At 41.8% G+C, this 18,372-nt stretch overlaps 1 protein-coding gene across 1 annotated transcript in view; it reads left to right on the top strand.

Annotated features, from left to right (window-relative positions):
* NCAPD3 (non-SMC condensin II complex subunit D3) overlaps positions 1-18,372 on the top strand; it is a 38,171-nt gene that overhangs the window by 15,311 nt on the left and 4,488 nt on the right. The window contains exons 16-30 of the mRNA XM_032802410.2: positions 1,597-1,788; positions 2,140-2,237; positions 2,362-2,477; positions 3,419-3,526; positions 5,867-5,981; positions 6,074-6,181; positions 7,168-7,406; positions 7,998-8,077; positions 13,658-13,795; positions 14,151-14,284; positions 14,446-14,645; positions 15,309-15,419; positions 16,372-16,539; positions 17,744-17,907; positions 18,222-18,355. Of these exons, the coding sequence (XP_032658301.1) occupies positions 1,597-1,788; positions 2,140-2,237; positions 2,362-2,477; positions 3,419-3,526; positions 5,867-5,981; positions 6,074-6,181; positions 7,168-7,406; positions 7,998-8,077; positions 13,658-13,795; positions 14,151-14,284; positions 14,446-14,645; positions 15,309-15,419; positions 16,372-16,539; positions 17,744-17,907; positions 18,222-18,355 (2,105 nt within the window). The remainder of the gene's footprint in view (positions 1-1,596; positions 1,789-2,139; positions 2,238-2,361; positions 2,478-3,418; positions 3,527-5,866; positions 5,982-6,073; positions 6,182-7,167; positions 7,407-7,997; positions 8,078-13,657; positions 13,796-14,150; positions 14,285-14,445; positions 14,646-15,308; positions 15,420-16,371; positions 16,540-17,743; positions 17,908-18,221; positions 18,356-18,372) is intronic.

Here is an 18,372-nt window from a genome sequence, read left to right as displayed (position 1 = left end):
CTTGTACCTGTATAAAAACATGTGAAATGTGTCCAGCTAACCCTATGTTAGGAGATTATTGATTGCACTGTAGGACAATAGTAGCTTGTTCATCGGTTAGAGTAGAGGACTGGGACACAAGTTCAGGGTTCTGTTCCCATCTCTGCCACTCACTTACTGTATGACTCCAACCTTTGTGCATCTGTGTTTACTTACAGCTAAAATGTATTTAATACCTACTGCACAGGGATGTTGTGAGGCTTAATTAATTTTTGATAAAGCACTTTGAGATCCCCAGGTGAAAGATGTAATACAAGTACATGTTACTATTAAGTGATACTGTCAGTGCTAACGTGGGTATTGTTATATTCTAAGCTTCTTGTGTTGCTCTACTGGTTTAATGGGCAGGGTATAGCAGGCCTGAAAATCAACAGCCAATTATTTTCATGTTGGCAATTGTTGAGCACAGCTCAGTTCTCTTGTGTATTGGCTGTTTTAACTTTGTTGTCATTGATGCCTTTTCCCTGAACACTTTGAATGGGAGATTAACACATGTGGTGTCTCTTTTTGGTGTATTGCTAGGAACTTGGACTGTTAAAGTTAATTGAGGGTGTGGTGATGAGAAAAATAACCATCTATATATTTATGAGAGATCAGAGTACATGGTGTGTTTTTTTTCCTCCCTCTTCATTCTGCTGTACAATATGTTACTTGTCTTATGACTAATAGTATCTTACTCCCTTTTGCAGAACGCTGTGGGAAGTAGCAAAAGAGATGAGGTGACACACAAAATGACAGGGACAGAACACTGATTAAAAGCAGCCTTATGTTTATTAGTCAACAGCATGTAACAGATCTTAAATAGAAAACTGATCTGTCAGTCGTGCCATCTTTCTGGCTTGCAAAATTATTTTACCAGTCTAATTTTGGCCCTTGTATATCATACTTTGCACCTCCATAACATTTTCCAGCTGAGAATTTCAAAGTGCTTGATAAACATTGAGTTTCAGAATTCCCCCAACAGAAGGAAGGCAAGTATCATGGTCCTTGTTTGACAAAAGAGGAAACTTTGGCCCAGAGAGGTAAAGTGAATTGCCTAATGACACAGAGTGAGCTTCCTCAGAGATGAGGGTAAACCCAGATCAATAAATCCCAGTCCTGTCCCTTAATAACAAATTTATCATCTTCTTAGCTTGTGGATGTTGGCTAGAAACCCCCAAAACAAAAGATCTTCCCCTGCTGGATTCTTCTAATTAAGTTTTCTTGGCTATAAGCATACCAGACTTTGGGCCCAATTTAGCAGTGACCTGGAATGTATAGTGTTACATCTATGTCTACGTGGCAGAACCTTTGTGTGCACTTGAATTATGAATTGGAATATGGATATAAATATTTGAGGTTAAATGTAGAATGGAAATCCTGATTTGCTCAGAACAATGAGAAGTAAAAGTTTTTTGCATAAATAGCCACCAGCCGGCCATGTCACTAGCTTCATTGTGTTGCCTGCTGTGTGAAGGGTGGACTGGCTAAAATTGCTGGCCCCTAATACAGATCCTGAGACTAGCTGTTTTGTCTGTTGTGTGCTTATCTTTTTTCTCTTTTCTGTCTTCCTTGCAGCCGTTATTTAAACAAAGCTTTTTACGTATGGTCCCAGAAGGAGAAATTCTCCTCCACTTTCATAAATAATGTAATGTCACATGTGGAAACGGAGCATGCTGCATCAGCCTGGATGCTGCTTGCAAAGGTAGCAGGTTCCTCACCCAAGCTGGATTACTCCAAGATAATCGAATCCTGGGACAGTGTCAGCAGGTGTGTGTCTCTAAATCATTTGGCAATAAAGAGACATACAGGGCAGGCCAAGAGAACGATCTCTTCTTCCTGCCTCTCCACAGGTAGAGTGCTGTTTGGTGACTGTTTAGATCAAAGTGCTTAATTTAAACTAACAGTGCTTCCATCTAGGAGAGAAGCAGTGGCCTGCAGCCTTGAGCTAGAGCCCGATAATCCAGTACCTTAAAGTTGCCTTTGAGCTTTATCATGTTTTCATTCAACCTGACAGTTCTGTCTTCAACATGCATAATCCAAATGAAAGGATTTTTCTGACTCTAGTCAGTTTTTCTTCTCGGATTAATGTTTCTATTTGTCCTCTTTATGGCCTTTCAGGCAGCAGAATATCAGCACTGATACTGCAGGTCACATCCTGTGTGTAATTGGACACGTTGCGAAGCATCTCCCGAGAAACACTCAGGGCAGGCTGATTGGTGAGTGCCTTGACGTGGGTCAGTGTTCAGCTTTGCATCCCTGCGCCACTGTATTTTTGTCTTTCTGTTAATAGTCAGTTAGCATGAACACTCGCCTCAGCTAGGTGTTTGACCTTCTTTTCAGATGATATCAAGTGCTGGCTGAAGGAGTTTAAGTGTCCCCTGGAGGTGATTAGCCCAGCTGTTGAAGCTCTGCAGAAGCTCTGCCATGCGTACACAGATGCCCCTGAGGAGGCACAGGTGGGGTTTCAAATAGACTGTTTTAAAAGTATATTTTACATGTCTCAAGAAGCTGGAGACATTTTCCTCTCCTGAAAGTGCTGGTTTCTTCAGTGCACAAAGGAAAGAGACTTCTGACTCTAAAAAATTGCTCCTCTGTTCTGTTTAACCATGTTTATTGGTATATCATACCAGCACCGGCATACACCTAGTGTGAAGGATGGGTTTGAGAGAGCTGCTTCTTTTTTTTTTTTTTTCAAGAGGATGTTTTGCAGTTGAGATCTGCAGAATTCACTACCTAAAGTAGTGCCTGTTTTGATAGAGTTTTGTGATTTGGATGCTTTTCCAGTAGATTATGTTGAACGTGTCTGTAGCCTCTGTATATGCAACCATAGATTAAGTTGGTCACTACCAACCTGCTGTGGACTCAAACAAATGAAAGTACATGACAGTGTTCTGCAGACTATGTTAATAGAACAACTTGTGACAAAGCCAAGACAAGCTGGGAAGGGGAGCTTTGCTGAGATGCTGTTTAGTAAATTCCTATGGCAATGTGCTAAAACGGGTTCTTCTGTTTCTATCACTGGGAGATTGTAAGGTTGATAAAGCAATGCCAAATGAAGACAATTGACCCTTTCTGCCTAGATACCAACAACCCCTGCGTTTAAAGTTAAAACCTAAAGAGGAAAATAACTGTTCAGATCAGATGTTCTTTTGCAGATTTTACCCAGATTTTGTTTGCAGCTGATTTCTGCAGCTAGATTGCTAAATAAAGACTGGGACAAGTTTTTAGCCATAGAGAAACTGCTTAGTGTGAGGGGGCTGAGAGAGAGAGATCATTCATTTCAGAGTCTAGAAAAAGGTTTTCATTTACCAATTCAGGACTAAGGCATGAAGGATGCTTTACCCATGATGCATTTCTTTAACGAGCACTGCATTGACTTGCCTTCATCTTGAAACAGAAGCTGCTCAACCAGGTATGTGGAGATCTAGTATCTGTCTGTGAGAGCTACATCTCCAGTATAGTCTTCAAAGAGGATGGGGCAGAGCAGCTGCAAGAAGACCTCTTGGTAAGCTTAGTATCCTTTCTCTACTGATTGATCAAAGAACTAATTTGTTCCTTCTTTAAAATGACGATTCCATGATTGTCCAGCTGAGCTGTGTTTTCTGGAGTACTCTGCCTTGTTTTTTTTGTTGTGGATTTTTTTTGTTTGTTTTTTGGCCTTTAGTTTATTTTTCTGATACTTGTTGTGGAATTAAACATGAATTAGAATCGTAAATTTATTTTATAAATACTCACTGAAATAGTTCATAAGATGCAATACTGTGAGTCCTAGAGAACAGCAGGCCCAGGCCAGTCACCACTAGTACACACAATAAGAAGTAGGGCTTGGAAAGTAGACTGCAAGTGGGAAGCTTTCCTCGGTGAGTGGGACAGCCCAGGCCATCGATTTCTACAGAAACTAGCCTTTCCTTAAACTGCAAAACTAAATAAATAAATCAAAATGTCTTTCCAGCCCTTATGGTAATGAAGACAACACTCCAAATGTGATCAGTTTGGTGACCTTTTCTTTAATCTCAGTGGCTCTACATCAGATGCACTTGTTTTATGTGAATTTGTCAGCAAATTCAAGTCTATGGATTGAAATTCAAAATAGGCTTCTTCTGATTCATGTATTGCCACCACCGTAAAGCATTCTGTAGACAAAAGGTTGCCCTCATTTAGACCTGTGCAACCACATTATCTTAAAATTATATCCTCAGTTAGATCTGTGTGGCTTTATTGCTTTCACCTGGCATGCACAAATGTAGCTGAGCTCTCAATTTGAAGGCAAAGGGGTTTAGCCCGGGTGACCCTTTCACTTGGAATATGATATATCAGAGGGATGAATATTAGGGAGGGAGAGGAATTATTTAAGCTCAGTACCAATGTAGACACAAGAACAAATGGGTATAAACTGGACACTAGGAAATTTAGACTTGAAATTAGACGAAGGTTTCTAACCATTAGAGGAGTGAAGTTCTGGAACAGCCTTCCAAGGGGAGTGGTGGGGGCAAAAAGACCATAATCGGCTTCAAGACCAAGCTTGATAAGTTTATGGAAGTGATGGTATGATGGGATAGCTTAAATTTTAGCAATTGAAAATCCTTTGATTATCAGCAGGTAAGTATGCTAGTGGGTCTGTGATGGGATTTTTTGGATGGGAATAGGATCTTGAGTTACTGCAGAGAATTCTTTCCTGAGTGCTGGCTGCTGAGTCTTGCCCCATATGCCAGGGTTATCAGCTGATTGCATATTGGGGGTCTGGAAGGAATTGGTCCTCTGGGGCAAGTTGGCAGAGCCCTGGAGGTTTTTTCCCGCCTCCTCTGCAGCGCTGGGGTAATGGGTCACTTGCTGGTGATTCTCTGCAGCTTGAGGTCTTCAAACAACAATTTGAAGCTTCTTCAATAACTCAGACATAGGTTAGGAGTTTGTTACAGGAGTGGATGGGTAGGGTTCTGTGGCCTGTGTTGTGCAGGAGGTCAGACTAGATGATCATATTGGTCCCTTCTGACCTTAAAGTCTATGAGTCTATGATTAAGTATCCTGTTGATGCACAATCCAGAACAGAATCCACTTCATTCTCCCAGAGTTGTCCTGGTTTGGCAGCAGTGAGAAGTAGTAAAAACTCTGTCAACTCAAGTCAGCAGATATGACTTTAATACACAGGGAACTGCTTTCAGTAAGAAATTCTCATTTTCACATATTCACTTGTCAGAGCAGTCCATTCTTAAAGGGATCTAGTCATCATTTGCATCAACTGGAGGCTGAAGAAACAGCTCCTCTATTCCCTTGCCACTCTTACTTTCTCCAATCTTGAGGTTTCTAGAGCAGGGAGAGTATCATTAGTTTACAGTTATAGGGGAAAATACTAAATCCCTGTGGTATTTCTGTGAGTACGTATCTATAGACTCTTGTGTGTTAGTGACTTGATATCATTCCTGATGGAAATTTTGAGTGATGTGCCAGAAAGCTATAGAATAGACTTGATTTCCAGAGTTTTGGGGGAGTTGCAGTGATTATACTAATGCAAAATGCATCATGTCATTGCCTTCTTTTGGGGGGCGGGGGGAGGGGAAAGTAGGAATTTAATTGCCTGTTTGCAACTTTTCAATAATAAATGTCACCACTGAAATTCACCGTGTAGTAGGGACAGGTCTAAAAGAACTTGTCTCTCTGCAGTTAGATAATAATGAATTAGATCTAACTGAGCCTCATACAGGCATACATCACAGGTGATGCCTTCCCTTTTAAAGGGCAGAGGGAATTAAGCTGTTTTGGAAGCTGTTGAAACATTGGTGTGTGGAAGCCTGTTGATTTAATTGTCAGCCCTGCTGTTATCTTTTGACAGTGTTGCTTTTCTCTTTAGGTGAGACATCTCTTCACCTTGGGTGAGACTGCACAGCTATGTCCAGCCAAAGTGGAGAAACGCATCTTCCTTTTGATTCAATCTATTCTGGCTTGTCCTGTCAGTGTAGATCAATGTGAGGTCCTCCTTTTACTCTTAAATTTGCATTTATGAACTAAAACTCTCTGGTTTTGAGGGTATTTTAATTCTTGATTTGTTGTTTCCCAGTGTCTAGTCCTCCAGATGGTGAGGAACTCCCAGTTTCTCAGCCACTGTCCCAAATCAGAGGATCTGCTATGCCCCCAGTAGTCAGAGCCCATGCGTTCATTACACTGGGTAAGAGCTGTCCTGTCGTGGGAATAGGTGCTGTGTACCACTGATTCCTGCCCTTTTCTCTCTTCCTGGGTTACAATTGCTACAGCTTTTCTGCATGAGCTTTAGACACAGAAATGAACTGTATTCAGTGTTTATAGTGCTGTAACTTCAAGGATTCAGGTAATTCCCTGCAGTAACTATATGCATACACCAATAAAAATATTGGAGTGGGTGAGAGTACGTACTAAATCTATTAATGCACTGGCTTTATATAGCTTTACCATACCTAACCAGTGAGTAACACAGTTAGCCGGACCTGAAGAACCCTGCAGACTTGTACAAACCTTGTACTCTTGTGAGCTTGATGGCATCTGACTATGGAACTACATGATGCACAAGAGGCTCACTAGAGGGATGGAGGGAATTCAATGCTTTCCAGAGCAGGCTGTGCCTGTACTTCCCGTGTGATCGTAGACATGGCATTTCTCTAGTGTGGGAATAATATTACTTCCTCACTTATGTACCTTATGAGACTCAATCCTTTGTTCTTAAAGAGCTTAGAAACCTTTAGAGATGCAAAGTATTAGTGTTATTTTAAAAGGCTTCTAGTAATGGTATTGGGGTGGCTCTTTTCTTGTTATGCATAGGACATTAGGCTGCACTCTTAGCTCTCTATGTCCCTTTGGGAAAGAGGAAACAGGGTTACTAGATCCATGATATAGGTCTCATGTTTTCTCAGAAGAGGGATGGGACAATGCTCCTCCTTGATTAGCTTTCCTTTGAGGTGGGTTGCGGGTTTCTCATACAGTCTCCACTAAGAGTTTCTTGCTTTTATTTGCTTGTTTACTTCTTGCTCTCGCTATTTTCTGCTTTCATTTCTCCTTGGCCTTATTTCTCCGTCCATGTGTTTTGACTCATATGCCACCAAGAGGAGATGGAAAGATAGTCCTGGGGAGATGAGGAACTGTAACATTCACAGCCCCGATTCTCTACTCTTTATGTGACAGGTAAGCTGTGTCTGCAGCATGAGGATCTAGCAAAGAAATGTGTCGCAGCCCTAGCTCGTGAGCTAGAGGTGTCTGAGGATGTGGCCATTCGCAATAACGTCGTCATAGTTATGTGTGACCTGTGTATCCGCTACACCACCATGGTGGACAGGTACATTCCCAACATCTCCATGTGCCTGAAGGACCCGAACCCCTTCATCCGCAAGCAGACACTGATCCTGCTTACCAACCTTCTGCAGGTGACTAGCGGGCTTTGGCTAGTTCTCACTACATTCCAGCAGCCTCCAGCATACAGAATCCTAGCAACCTGTAAAATGGATATGCAGATTTCAGATTGACCCTAAAATATCTTTGCAATTTACCCAAACTTTAAGATGCACTTTTCTTGAATCTGCAATTTCACCCCCAGTAGATAGGTGTAACAGGTGTCTGCCAAGCAGAAGCAGGGCACTAATCTTCTCTAGTGGCCTATCGGTTGTGGTGTGTACATCAATATGTGAGAGGCAGAAGATAGTCTACCCCCTGTTTAATAATGTATCCTAGGCAGGCAGACTTCATGAGAACAGTGTAGAGCAATGCCTTATTGGCATCTCAGCATTGGAGTTCAGATTTTCTCTCTTTTCCCGCTAAAATTTAATGGTAAATTAGGACACCTGCTGGTATGGCATTTAAATAAATGTACTATTTTCAGAATTAAGGAATCTTGAGCTTTATTTTGTGTGCCTCCTGTTATGACCTAGAGGGTGTATCTGGGTGCATTCTGAAGACTCAAGTAGGGTCATTGATTCCTGGTTCATTCTGACATTTCACTGTCTACTTCTTTCCTGTAGGAGGAGTTTGTGAAGTGGAAGGAGTCCCTGTTCTTCAGATTTGTCAGTTCTCTGGTGGATCCCAACCCAGATATTGCCAGGTAGGATACCAGTTCTGTAAAATATCCAGAGAGCAGAGCAAACTGAATCTCATATCCCAGCTGTTAATTCTGAATGTAAGAGAGAAATCTCCATGAGAAAGCTTGTGTGCTCTCTAATCTTTGCCCCCTTTCTCCCTAGTTATGCTTTAATAAAAGTTTGAGAGTGGGAAACTTTACTCTGAGCCTGACCTCATCTGATAGTACACGCATGGCAGGAGGGAGAACAGTGAACAATATAATTTGTTTCCTCTTTGATGTGTGCATGGAACTGGGTACTGGCCTCTAAGTCAGAGGACGTGGCTGGGAAGGCCAGTTACTTGTTCCATGTGTCCAGGGAAAGCAGATGTGGGACAGGAAAATAATGGAAGTAGTCATTGGGAGTGAGGAAGAGCGTCCAGGGAAGCAGTTAATGTCTAGGAGAGAGAACAATTAGGGCCCAGTCAAGGAGGAGCTGCTGGAAAGAGCTGCTGAGAGAATGAATTCAGTCAGCACACAGGCCCCAAGAAGGAGGGCTGTGCAACACCTGAACTCGAGGAGAGGAGAGTTCGCATGCCATAGAGGCCAGGATTTAAAGCACAGTCCCCTAGATGTAGAGCTGTGAAACCTGGAACCTAAGGGGAGGCCAAAAGGGCTCTTTAGGGAACTAGATGATTTTTAATATTCCCTCTCTCCTGGAGTTTCATTTATTAAAGGTTCTGGTTGTAAACTGGAAGGAAACTGAGGTAGGGTGCCAGAAGGGCCATGTCAGGCCACAAGAGGTGGCACTGTCTGCGAGGCAGCTCTGCCCTTTTTATCTTGTCATGATTTACATACATGTGGAAAGGGAAACTTTGAAACAGGTGTTCTAAAAACTGCCCTCCCACTTTACATAGTAGACATAGGTTACAGTTCAGTAAGTTCTCTAACTTGTTTTTGCATGTTGTTTATTTTCCTTTTTAACATCATACCACAGCTTGAAGATCTCCTGCCATACTGAGATACAACAGGGATCCTGCAGAATTAGCCTGAAATCTGAATTGTTTGGCCTCTGTGGGCTTAGAGATCTTGATTTTACCCAAACGTAGTTCAGAAGATACCATAAGTTATTACTGTTTGACACCCGTGTTGGCCTTGGTGCAGTAACTTGGTGGTTCTGGTCTCATTCTTAATGAATGGGTGTTAATATTGAGCTCTACCGTATTTGATACTGACAAGTACCCTTGTTGTCAGTCTCAGAAGGAAGGGCGGTGACTGAGTGGGATATGGAGAGATGAACTCCCTTGCAGGTTGCTCCTCTAGGGAATGGATGGGTAGATGACGCGTGCAGTGGAAGCTTGCCCAACCGCTGCCAGTGTTCCTGCCTACTCCAAATAAATTGAGGAATTCAGCCAGGGCCATCAGTCTGGAGCTGTTCATGAGGCTTTTATAATGTCCAGTCCTGGCTCGTTCCAGTAGGTGGCGGCGTTGCACCATTTTATGCACAACACTTCAGATATGGAACAATAACAGTTTCTGTTGGGAGCCTGTTTCTGGGCATTTATATTCAGCAGGTGCACACAGACAAGAACTCTTTATTCCACGCTGGGATTGACATACAGCTCTTGGCCTTGCAATGACTAATGTTGCAAAATATATAAAATTGGATTTTTGTTTAGTTTTCTTCCCTCTCCGAGTTCTGGGAAGTAGGACATAGACACGCTTTGATTTTCAGCTGCTGCTTTGTACTCTTTTGCCAAATAAACTAATTTGTCAGGTGCTTATTCTCTTGCACATAATTGGTGACTTTTGATATGGGGAAAGGAGAGGGGGATGACCTTAGATACACTCCAGTCATAGGCACATCAGAAGGTAACTACTGCTCCTCTACATTAACAGCTTCTCCTGTTGTTTTATTGTACAGTAGATTGAATTCAGTTTGAATCCTTGAAATAAAATGCCGCTTGAATCAGCACAGTTACTGATTCTCTCAGATCAATACTATTTTTTTTTTACTTTTTTGAGTAGGAAAACAACCCTACTGACCTGATAATTGCTCCTTTTTAAAACCATTAACATTTTGTTTTCCAATGACAAATTTTAAGTACCAGAATGAAAAGGTTTCCTTGGGCAATGATCTGTGTTGTTTCAATGCCAACATAGCTATTTCCATTTGAAATAGTAAATTTAACCCCACAAACCTACGGTCAAATAGGGTTAATGGTCTGACCACCAGTAGGCTCCCAAAGCACAGTGATTCTTAGCAAAAGTTCAAGCTTTCTTCTTACCTCACCATAATGTGCTTGGATTTTGCAGCTCATGTAGTCATGTTCTCACTGACTACATGAGCTGCAATTGCTAGGCACGGCCTGCCGAGTTGCTGACTGAATGATTTGGCCTTCATTTTAGCATTCAAATTCTTGCCTTAAATCACATCTGTAACAGTTGCATGGAGAGTTTATTAATTTGGGCAGCCTGCTCAAATTGGGATGAACTTTATGAGGCCCTTAGGACTTGCTTAGGGAATGTATTTAAAGGTGAGCTGCAAGGGAATTTTTTTTTTAAATGGCTTCTGCCCTTTTTTCCTTTTATGATTTAATAAAGCATGGAAAAATGTGGTTGGGAGAGTTGAGAAGTTTTTGCTTGCTTTTTAACTTAGAAACAGCAAGTTTGGTCTTCCCTGGTTTTTCAGGTGTATCTCCTGGATGTCGGAGAGCATGTTTGTGAGTTGTCATTCTTTTGTATGTGGAATGGGAGTAGCTGAATCTTTAACAAATGTCTAAAATGTTAATAACTGGAGTTAAAGAGCTGATGATAAAAATCCCCCACCCCCCCCCCCCCCTTAAATAGCTCAAGTTTCACTCTCTAACTCTTGCAATGTTAGAAACAAGGGAGGTGAAACATATTATTGCATTTTTATTGGTAATATCTTTTCTTCCAGTGCTGGCATTTCCCTAGTTCTCACGGCAACACTGTTCTATGGCAAACAAGACCTGAAATTCATATGTAAAAAAGCAAGGAGAAACCCCCTCTGTTTTCCCCTTCCCAAAAAGACAGGCCTTATGGATACCATAAATAAAGCCAAAGTGGCCCCATGGCTCTTTTTAAAAATCCTTTGTAGATCCCCTTTAAACATAGGTCTAGACAAAATGAGTGTCTAACAATGTTTGTTGTTAGGGTCGTCCCCGTCCCCCTCAAACTCTGATGAACCGTGTTTAGAAATCATGTTCCAACTAGATGCTTTTTAGCTTTGTTTCTGTCCCTCCCCTGTCTCCTCCCTGGGCTTACCTTCATGCAAGTGTTTCTCACTAAAGTATCCTGTAGTTCTGACCCCTGGATTGGTGCAGGGGTAGATCTCAAACCCTTTGCATTTCACACTACACATATAGAGCAAATACCATCTTCCTTTTTGTAGAATTCAGAGAACTCAGGTGATACCTAAAGCCAGGTGCATATGGGTAAATGACTTTGAACTTTCTGCAGGGAACGTGTTTCTGATCTCCCAGAATAGCAAAGGGAATGGAAACTAATAAAAAAAATGTCAGATCAGATGGTGAAGGAATGACTTAGGAGAGTAAGTGATACATAAGAGCTCCCTGCACCAAAACCTTTTCCAGGCCAGAGGTTTCTTTTGCCAATCTGTTCCCCTTGTGAATGCTTTAACACTGTGCAAACATGCCTAGCCTCCACCTCTTGGTATCCCTTGTGCCTCAGGCCAGGCCTCAGCTACTCTCCAGTGTTCAGATCACTGATGATAACTGAGTCCAGGAAGCTCCCTTAATATTTTCCCAGTACACAGGTGTTTCCTGAGTGAGCATCATCTTTTGTATTTCTCGATAGGAAGTAAAATCAGTTAAGTGTTACTTATGACTTTTCCATGCACAACCCATTCAGCTGCTCCTGAAAATTCTGCCCAGTCCTCTAGTGTAAAAACCAAAAAGTGGACCCACAAAGTTAATTGAATTCATAAGTGATTTGAGGATGTCACCCTAAATCAGTGGTCCCCAAACATTTCACACTGTGCCCTCTTAACCATGACTGTGACCCCTCAGAAGCCCTGGTCAAAAATTCATAAGTTAAAGTCCATTTCGAGGACATGGGACTGCTTGTTGCAAACTAATGTCTCACGGAATTTACTGTTTTGCCCCTCAACTTGGCTTGCTGTGGACAGCCAGCAACATTGGCAAGAGCCAGACCTAATGCGAGTAAGCACTATGCAAGCTTTCATATACAGCTGTGCCTGTGCGCTTCACTCTAGCTGAGACCCTCCAGTTCAGTATTTTAGCATTCCTGGTCCTGTCTCTCCACATTGCTTTGCCAAAATACCTTTATCTGAGCAGACTTTCATATATTTTCCAGCATTTGAGTCCTGTTGTTCCAATTTAGCATCCTGTCCCTAGCAGCAGCTGCCATTTGGGTGGTAGCTTTGAAATGAGATTGTAATTACATATTCTCATAGTGCTCCTCACTGTCATATCTGAGCATGACACAAACATGACTGTGTGTATCCTCACAATTCCCTTGTGAAGTAGGATAAACTCTTCTTTCCATATTATAGATGGGAAACCTAAGCTCAGAGCAACTAAGTGATTTGTACAAGGTCACACAGGAAGTTTATGGCAAAACCAAGTATTAAATTTAGTTGTTCTGAGTTCTAGTTGAGTGCCTTAACCATAATCCATTTTCCTCTTCCTTCTTTTGTGTGTGGCCAAACTCCCAGTCAAACCTGAATCTCAATAGTCAACATAATCCAAGGTCACTCAGCTTGCAAACCCTTTGTCGTTGTTAGTTTAAACTACTGTCTTGATCCACAACTGTGTTCCAGGCTGAGAGGAATGAAGAAGCCTTTTGTTTGTAACAGAGTTTTGTATTATCAATTCAACTAACCATTGTCCAGGCTAAAGCCGTAATACTCTACGTGCCTAAATCCTTTTCAAAATGTGATGTAGGCTCCTAAATCTGCTAGGTGTTGTGGTACTGGGTGCAGGAGTGCCTCAGTATCTTCAAAAATCTGGGCCTTAGTCTTCTAAGTGTCTAAGTCACTTTTTAAAACAGGACTTAGGCTTGTAAGTCATTATAGGGCTTGTCTACACTTACTGGGGATCAACATGCAATGATCTATGTCAACCGCAGATCAATCTCCTCTAGACTCCTGTACTTCACCTGAATGAGAAGCGCAAGGAGAGTCGAAAGGAGAGCGTGTCTTGTTGACATAGTGTAGTGCAGACCCCGCGGTAAGTAAATCTAAGTACATCTACTTCAGCTACGTTATTCACGTAGCTGAAGTTGCATAACTTAGATCGATCTCCGACCATAGTGTAGGTGTTGAATTATAAATAGAAATAAACCTGCACCATAGATGCTGAAAGCTTTTCAGCACAATTCTGGATGGGGGGAAGATGGGGATGACAGTAAATAGTTCAGCATCTTTCTCAAGGCCTTGATGTGGGAGGGAAAGGGTTAAATGTATTGAGGAAGATTTAATTCCCCAGAGTCTCTCTCTGCCATGTTGAGTACAACATGCTGGGTTGCTGAATTTGCTGGACACCTCACTATAATTCAGGAGGTGGCCTCCAAAATGAAAGAGGGTTTCTGGTGGTTCTAATTTTTCAACCCTGTATCCAGGTTTGGGGAGTTCTGCCTGGTGCACTTATTACTGAAGAGGAATCCAGTCATGTTCTCCCAACACTTCATCGAGTGCATTTTCCATTTCAACAGCTATGAGAAACACGAGAAGTACAACAAGTTCCCTCAGAGTGAGCGGTCAGTGAATATTTGGCCACCTCTCTTTTAATGTTAATGGGAGTTGCATGTGAATATCAGTGTGGTGCTTGGCATGCAGTCTTTGGGCCTGGAGCAAAGCTTTCATGGTCATTTTTTATAGTGCGCGGCAATGAAAGATAAAATCTTAAGAATAATTCATATTAAGATAACAATACTCTGCCTTCCCCGTCACCTTCCATGAGAGACTTCTGAATAGAATGTGTGTGTGTTATGCAGTAGCTTTCTAGACTTTTAAAGTGGCATTCAAATATTTCTTGCCAGATTTAAATTCTTTTTACTTCTATAATTCTATGTACATATGTTGGTCTGAGGTAAAATGTCTTTATCTACACAGGGAGAAGAATCTCTTCTCTCTGAAGGGGAAAGATAACAAAGGAAAAAGAATGCAGATCTACAGGTTCCTGCTAGAGCATTTTACAGATGAGCAAAGGTTCAACATCACTTCTAAAATCAGCCTGAACATCCTGGGTAGGGGCATCATTTTTGGCACAGAATGAGTATTGTAAAAATAAATCCTTTGATGAGCCAGTTGCATCTGTTCAGCCTCTGGGTGCAGCACAGGGACCCTTCTGCCCTGGCTTATATTTAGCAGCATGGTTCTGGGAATAAAAATCTTCCTCCTCTTACAGCATGTTTTGTGGACGGCATCCTCCCACTGGACATGGAAGCCAATGAGTTGCTCTCAGATACATTTGAAGTCCTCAGCTGCAAAGAGATCAAACTATCTGCTATGAGATCTAAACAAGATGAAGATATCCAGCCAGTTGAGGATGAAATGGACATGGCCAATGCTGTTATGCAGGCAGCACAAAAGAAACTCATCTCACAAGTGAGTACCACTTGGCATGCAGTGAGAAGAGTGGGAACAGCACTGAATGAAATCTAAATCTGCAACTAGAGACTATCTTGAGTAAAGTCATTGATCTATAGTAGGGACTGCCACCCATCTCCGCAGATTATATGCACATACAATCCTTGTGATTTGGGGACAGCTGGTGAATCTGTGCAAGCAGCATGTGTCCTATAAAGGAGTGCTGATTTCTGGAGGTTACCTACACTTGAACAGTCAACTTGAATTAGAATTTGACAGCAATTTGGCGACTAACATGTTTAAAATGATTCCTCCTTGTTGAAGAGCCCAATTCAGACTTGGTGTAAACAGACAGGACTCCACTATAGTCAATGGAATTACACTGTGGCTCAGTTTGGCTCTAAGAGACACTGACTAGTGAAGCGTTTGAAGTTAATGATAGGATTTCATGCAGCTGTCAGCAGCTTGCCATTAGAATGACTGATGTAGACCAGCGTAAAAGGAAGATCACGTATTGGGATAAAGTGAAACCATCACTATGCCACGTGTATGCTCATACACGTGGGATGTATGCACACTAAGCTGTTACTCGTTTATTGTTTAGGGGCCATTTATATAAGAATTAAATGAACCATCCCTTGTTCTGTCATGTTAGGTGTTTGTGTGTTATTTAAATTACAGGTTCAGAAGAAGAACTTCATAGAAAACATCATCCCAATAATCACTTCGTTGAAGTCTTTGTTGGAACAGGCTAGGATTCCAGCTCTGAGAGACCTCATGAACTATCTCCGGGTAAGGAAAGACTTGTGATTTTTCTCTCAGGCTGTGAATTTGGAAGCGTGGCCAGAAGTAGAATGAAGGTAGAGCCCTGTGCGAACTATTTTTTAATCCCGCTCCCAACCTGCCCCCAGGTATCCACTCTCACCTGCTCCTGTATTGTTTCTTGCATTTTTATCCCGCTCTCACTGCAAAACCCTTAGCTCTCACAACTCCCACAAGACCGATCCCCACATGCTACTAAAAAATTTTTTTTAAAAGTCTGTTTTTTAAATATATACACACAGGGAATTCAGACACAATTTTTATCACTAAAAGAATAATACAAATCTTGCTTAAAACATGTAAGAAATATTTGAACTCCTGTTATAATAGACATCAAGTCTTTTTATCCCTTGCTTAAATTTAAGTATTAAAACCTTTATTTTTAAAAAAAACAAACTTACTTCACATTGCTGAAATTCTATTTCTGAAGAACTGGTGAGTGATTTAGTGCAAATTACCACCCACCCAATCCTGCCCAGAACAAAGTATATTTTTTCTGCCCCTGTTATATCCAGTCCTGATGCAGAGCTCTAACACCATATGAGGAGGTTTTGAAACCCAGTGAAATGGATTGTACAGCTTTGTAGGGTAAACCATTCCTTTCCTGTAGCCAGGTTGTCAGGTTGCTCTGGTGGTGATGGGAATACAGATGAGGGCTGTGTACGTTAAGTAAAAGGCTTTGCTCTGTGGAGTGGGCATAAACCTTCAATGTTCATAACAATGAGTAGCATTATAAAGTCATGAATCAGCAGCAGACCTCTTTGATAGACTCTCTCTTTCATTTAAACAGAAATAGTTCTGCTGTCCCAACTAGCATTTTCTTTTGGACTTGGAGAGCTATGATGTGAACATGGGCAGTAAGTGCTGGTCAGAAGAGATTTTAAGATGGAGAAGTAAAATAAATTACCGTTGTGCCTTTCAGGAAGTGATGCAAGATTATCGGAATGAAATCAAAGACTTCTTTGCAGTAGACAAACAGCTGGCAGCTGAGCTGGAGTATGACATGAAGAAATATGAAGAGCAACTGGCCAGGGAGAGAGAGGTGGGAGAAGGTCAGCCAGAGGTCATCCATGTCATGAACACAATACAGGTACTGGCTTCCACCAGAGTAAGGTGTATGTTGCAATAAATCATGCTACAGGACCACTGGATAATACCTGGCTCTTTTTCCTTTATCTTTCTTACCACTATAGTTCCTGCTGACCAGGGCTTTATTTTTTTAGAGATGTGAAGAGTTTTAAAAACCCCATCCAGACAAGAAACCCTTACCTCTCACACGTCCATAAATTCAAACAGATTTTACAATCTAATATACGATATGCATTGCTCTGTACTTCCACACTGAAAATATCACCTGTCAGTTTCAACTTCACTTTCTAGGCAATTTCAGTTCTCTTGTACTAGAACAATCCTGCAATGTTTGTTTGCAAGCTATTCTCAGGTATGTAAATCCAAACCTTGCACAGTGTTCATAAAATCAGAAAACTCATGAAAACCTTTGTCTACACAGCCTGAAAAGTTAGGGAGGACATTTTTGTACAAAAAACAAAAACTGCAGGTCTAACTTGAGAGCATCCATTTGAATTTGCTGGCAGTGGCCAGTCCTTCGCTAACTGGCAAAGTTCTTTCTCTCAATGGGTGAGGAACTGGCAGCTGTATTTCTTATAGCTCCTTCTGTGATAGGGACCTTTCTCTGTATATTACACCTTGTGAACAAAACTCTCTCTCTACTAAAGTATCAGAGGGGTAACTGTGTTAATCTGGATCTGTAAAAAGCAACCAAGAGTCCTGTGGCACCTTATAGACTGACAGATGCATTGAAGCATGAGCTTTCATGGGTGAATTTAGTATTCACCCACGAAAGCTTATGCTCCAATACATCTGTTAGTCTATAAGGTGCCACAGGACTCTTCGTTGCTCTCTATTGAAGTAACTCACCCTTGACTAGAAATAGGTAAATTATATATATCTTCAAATGTTGTAGGTCAAGACTTTCAAAAGTGATGAGTGATCCTTAGCGCGTCAGTTTTTGGCTACATAACGACATTTTAAAGGCGCTTGACTTTCAACTACTGCCATTGAAATTGAGACCTCTTTTAAAATCTGTCAGGTTGAGCACTCAGATTCACAAGTGATTTTTGAAAATCTTGGCCTGTAGATACTGCTCCTTGGCACATCTTAACCAGACACACCGTATACATAACATGATGTGGGGGGAGGGGGAGACAGTCCTTTTAATTATATGCATAAAACAATGGAATTATGGCAAACCCATTTCTTCTTCTCTTCCCTAGCAATCCCCAAGTTCAGTGGTACCTCCTAATGGCCAGAATAACAAAGCCCAGTCACCTGTTGCTGGGAGACGGTCTTTGTCCTCTGGATCTCCTGCTTCCCCTGCTCTGTTTGGGTTTACTACACCCAGAGCTGGCATTCTGAAACAGCAGCCATTTAGACCCAGGTATGGATTTCAAATTTTACAAGGGGTAAGAATGGTGCTCTACCAATGGGCATTAAGTAGTGTGTCAAGGCTCCAGAGCCATTGCATTGCCTGTCATCTTCTCATTGCTCAGCTCAACAATGTGAATACCAGCAGTAGTTAGACCCTGCTATTTCACCATAGCCTTATCGTGTGTGTGTGTGAGAGAGAGAGAGAGATTGCTGGGGGTTTGAAAGTGAGTTGGGAGTGAGCAAGATCTTCTCTACATCTTCTCATCTGGAGTGACTTGTAAAAGGAAACCTCTTAGAGCATTTGTGGCTTCTTTTGCCCAATAGGCAGATGTCCCTGAGCACACTTGCCATCCTGAACTCTGCCAAGAAAGCCATGGAGGCCAGTAACAAGCAACGCAGCAAGAGTGTAGGAGGAAGGCTGCCGCCTTCTCCAGCAAGCACAAGTGACAGCAAGCAAGGTAAGCAGCCAACAGCT

This window comes from Chelonoidis abingdonii, chromosome 18 (assembly GCF_003597395.2).
Source record: "Chelonoidis abingdonii isolate Lonesome George chromosome 18, CheloAbing_2.0, whole genome shotgun sequence".
NCBI lineage: Eukaryota > Metazoa > Chordata > Testudines > Testudinidae > Chelonoidis > Chelonoidis abingdonii.
The sequence above is the reverse complement of the archived record's forward strand: the minus strand, read 5'-3'. Positions and strand labels throughout refer to the sequence as shown.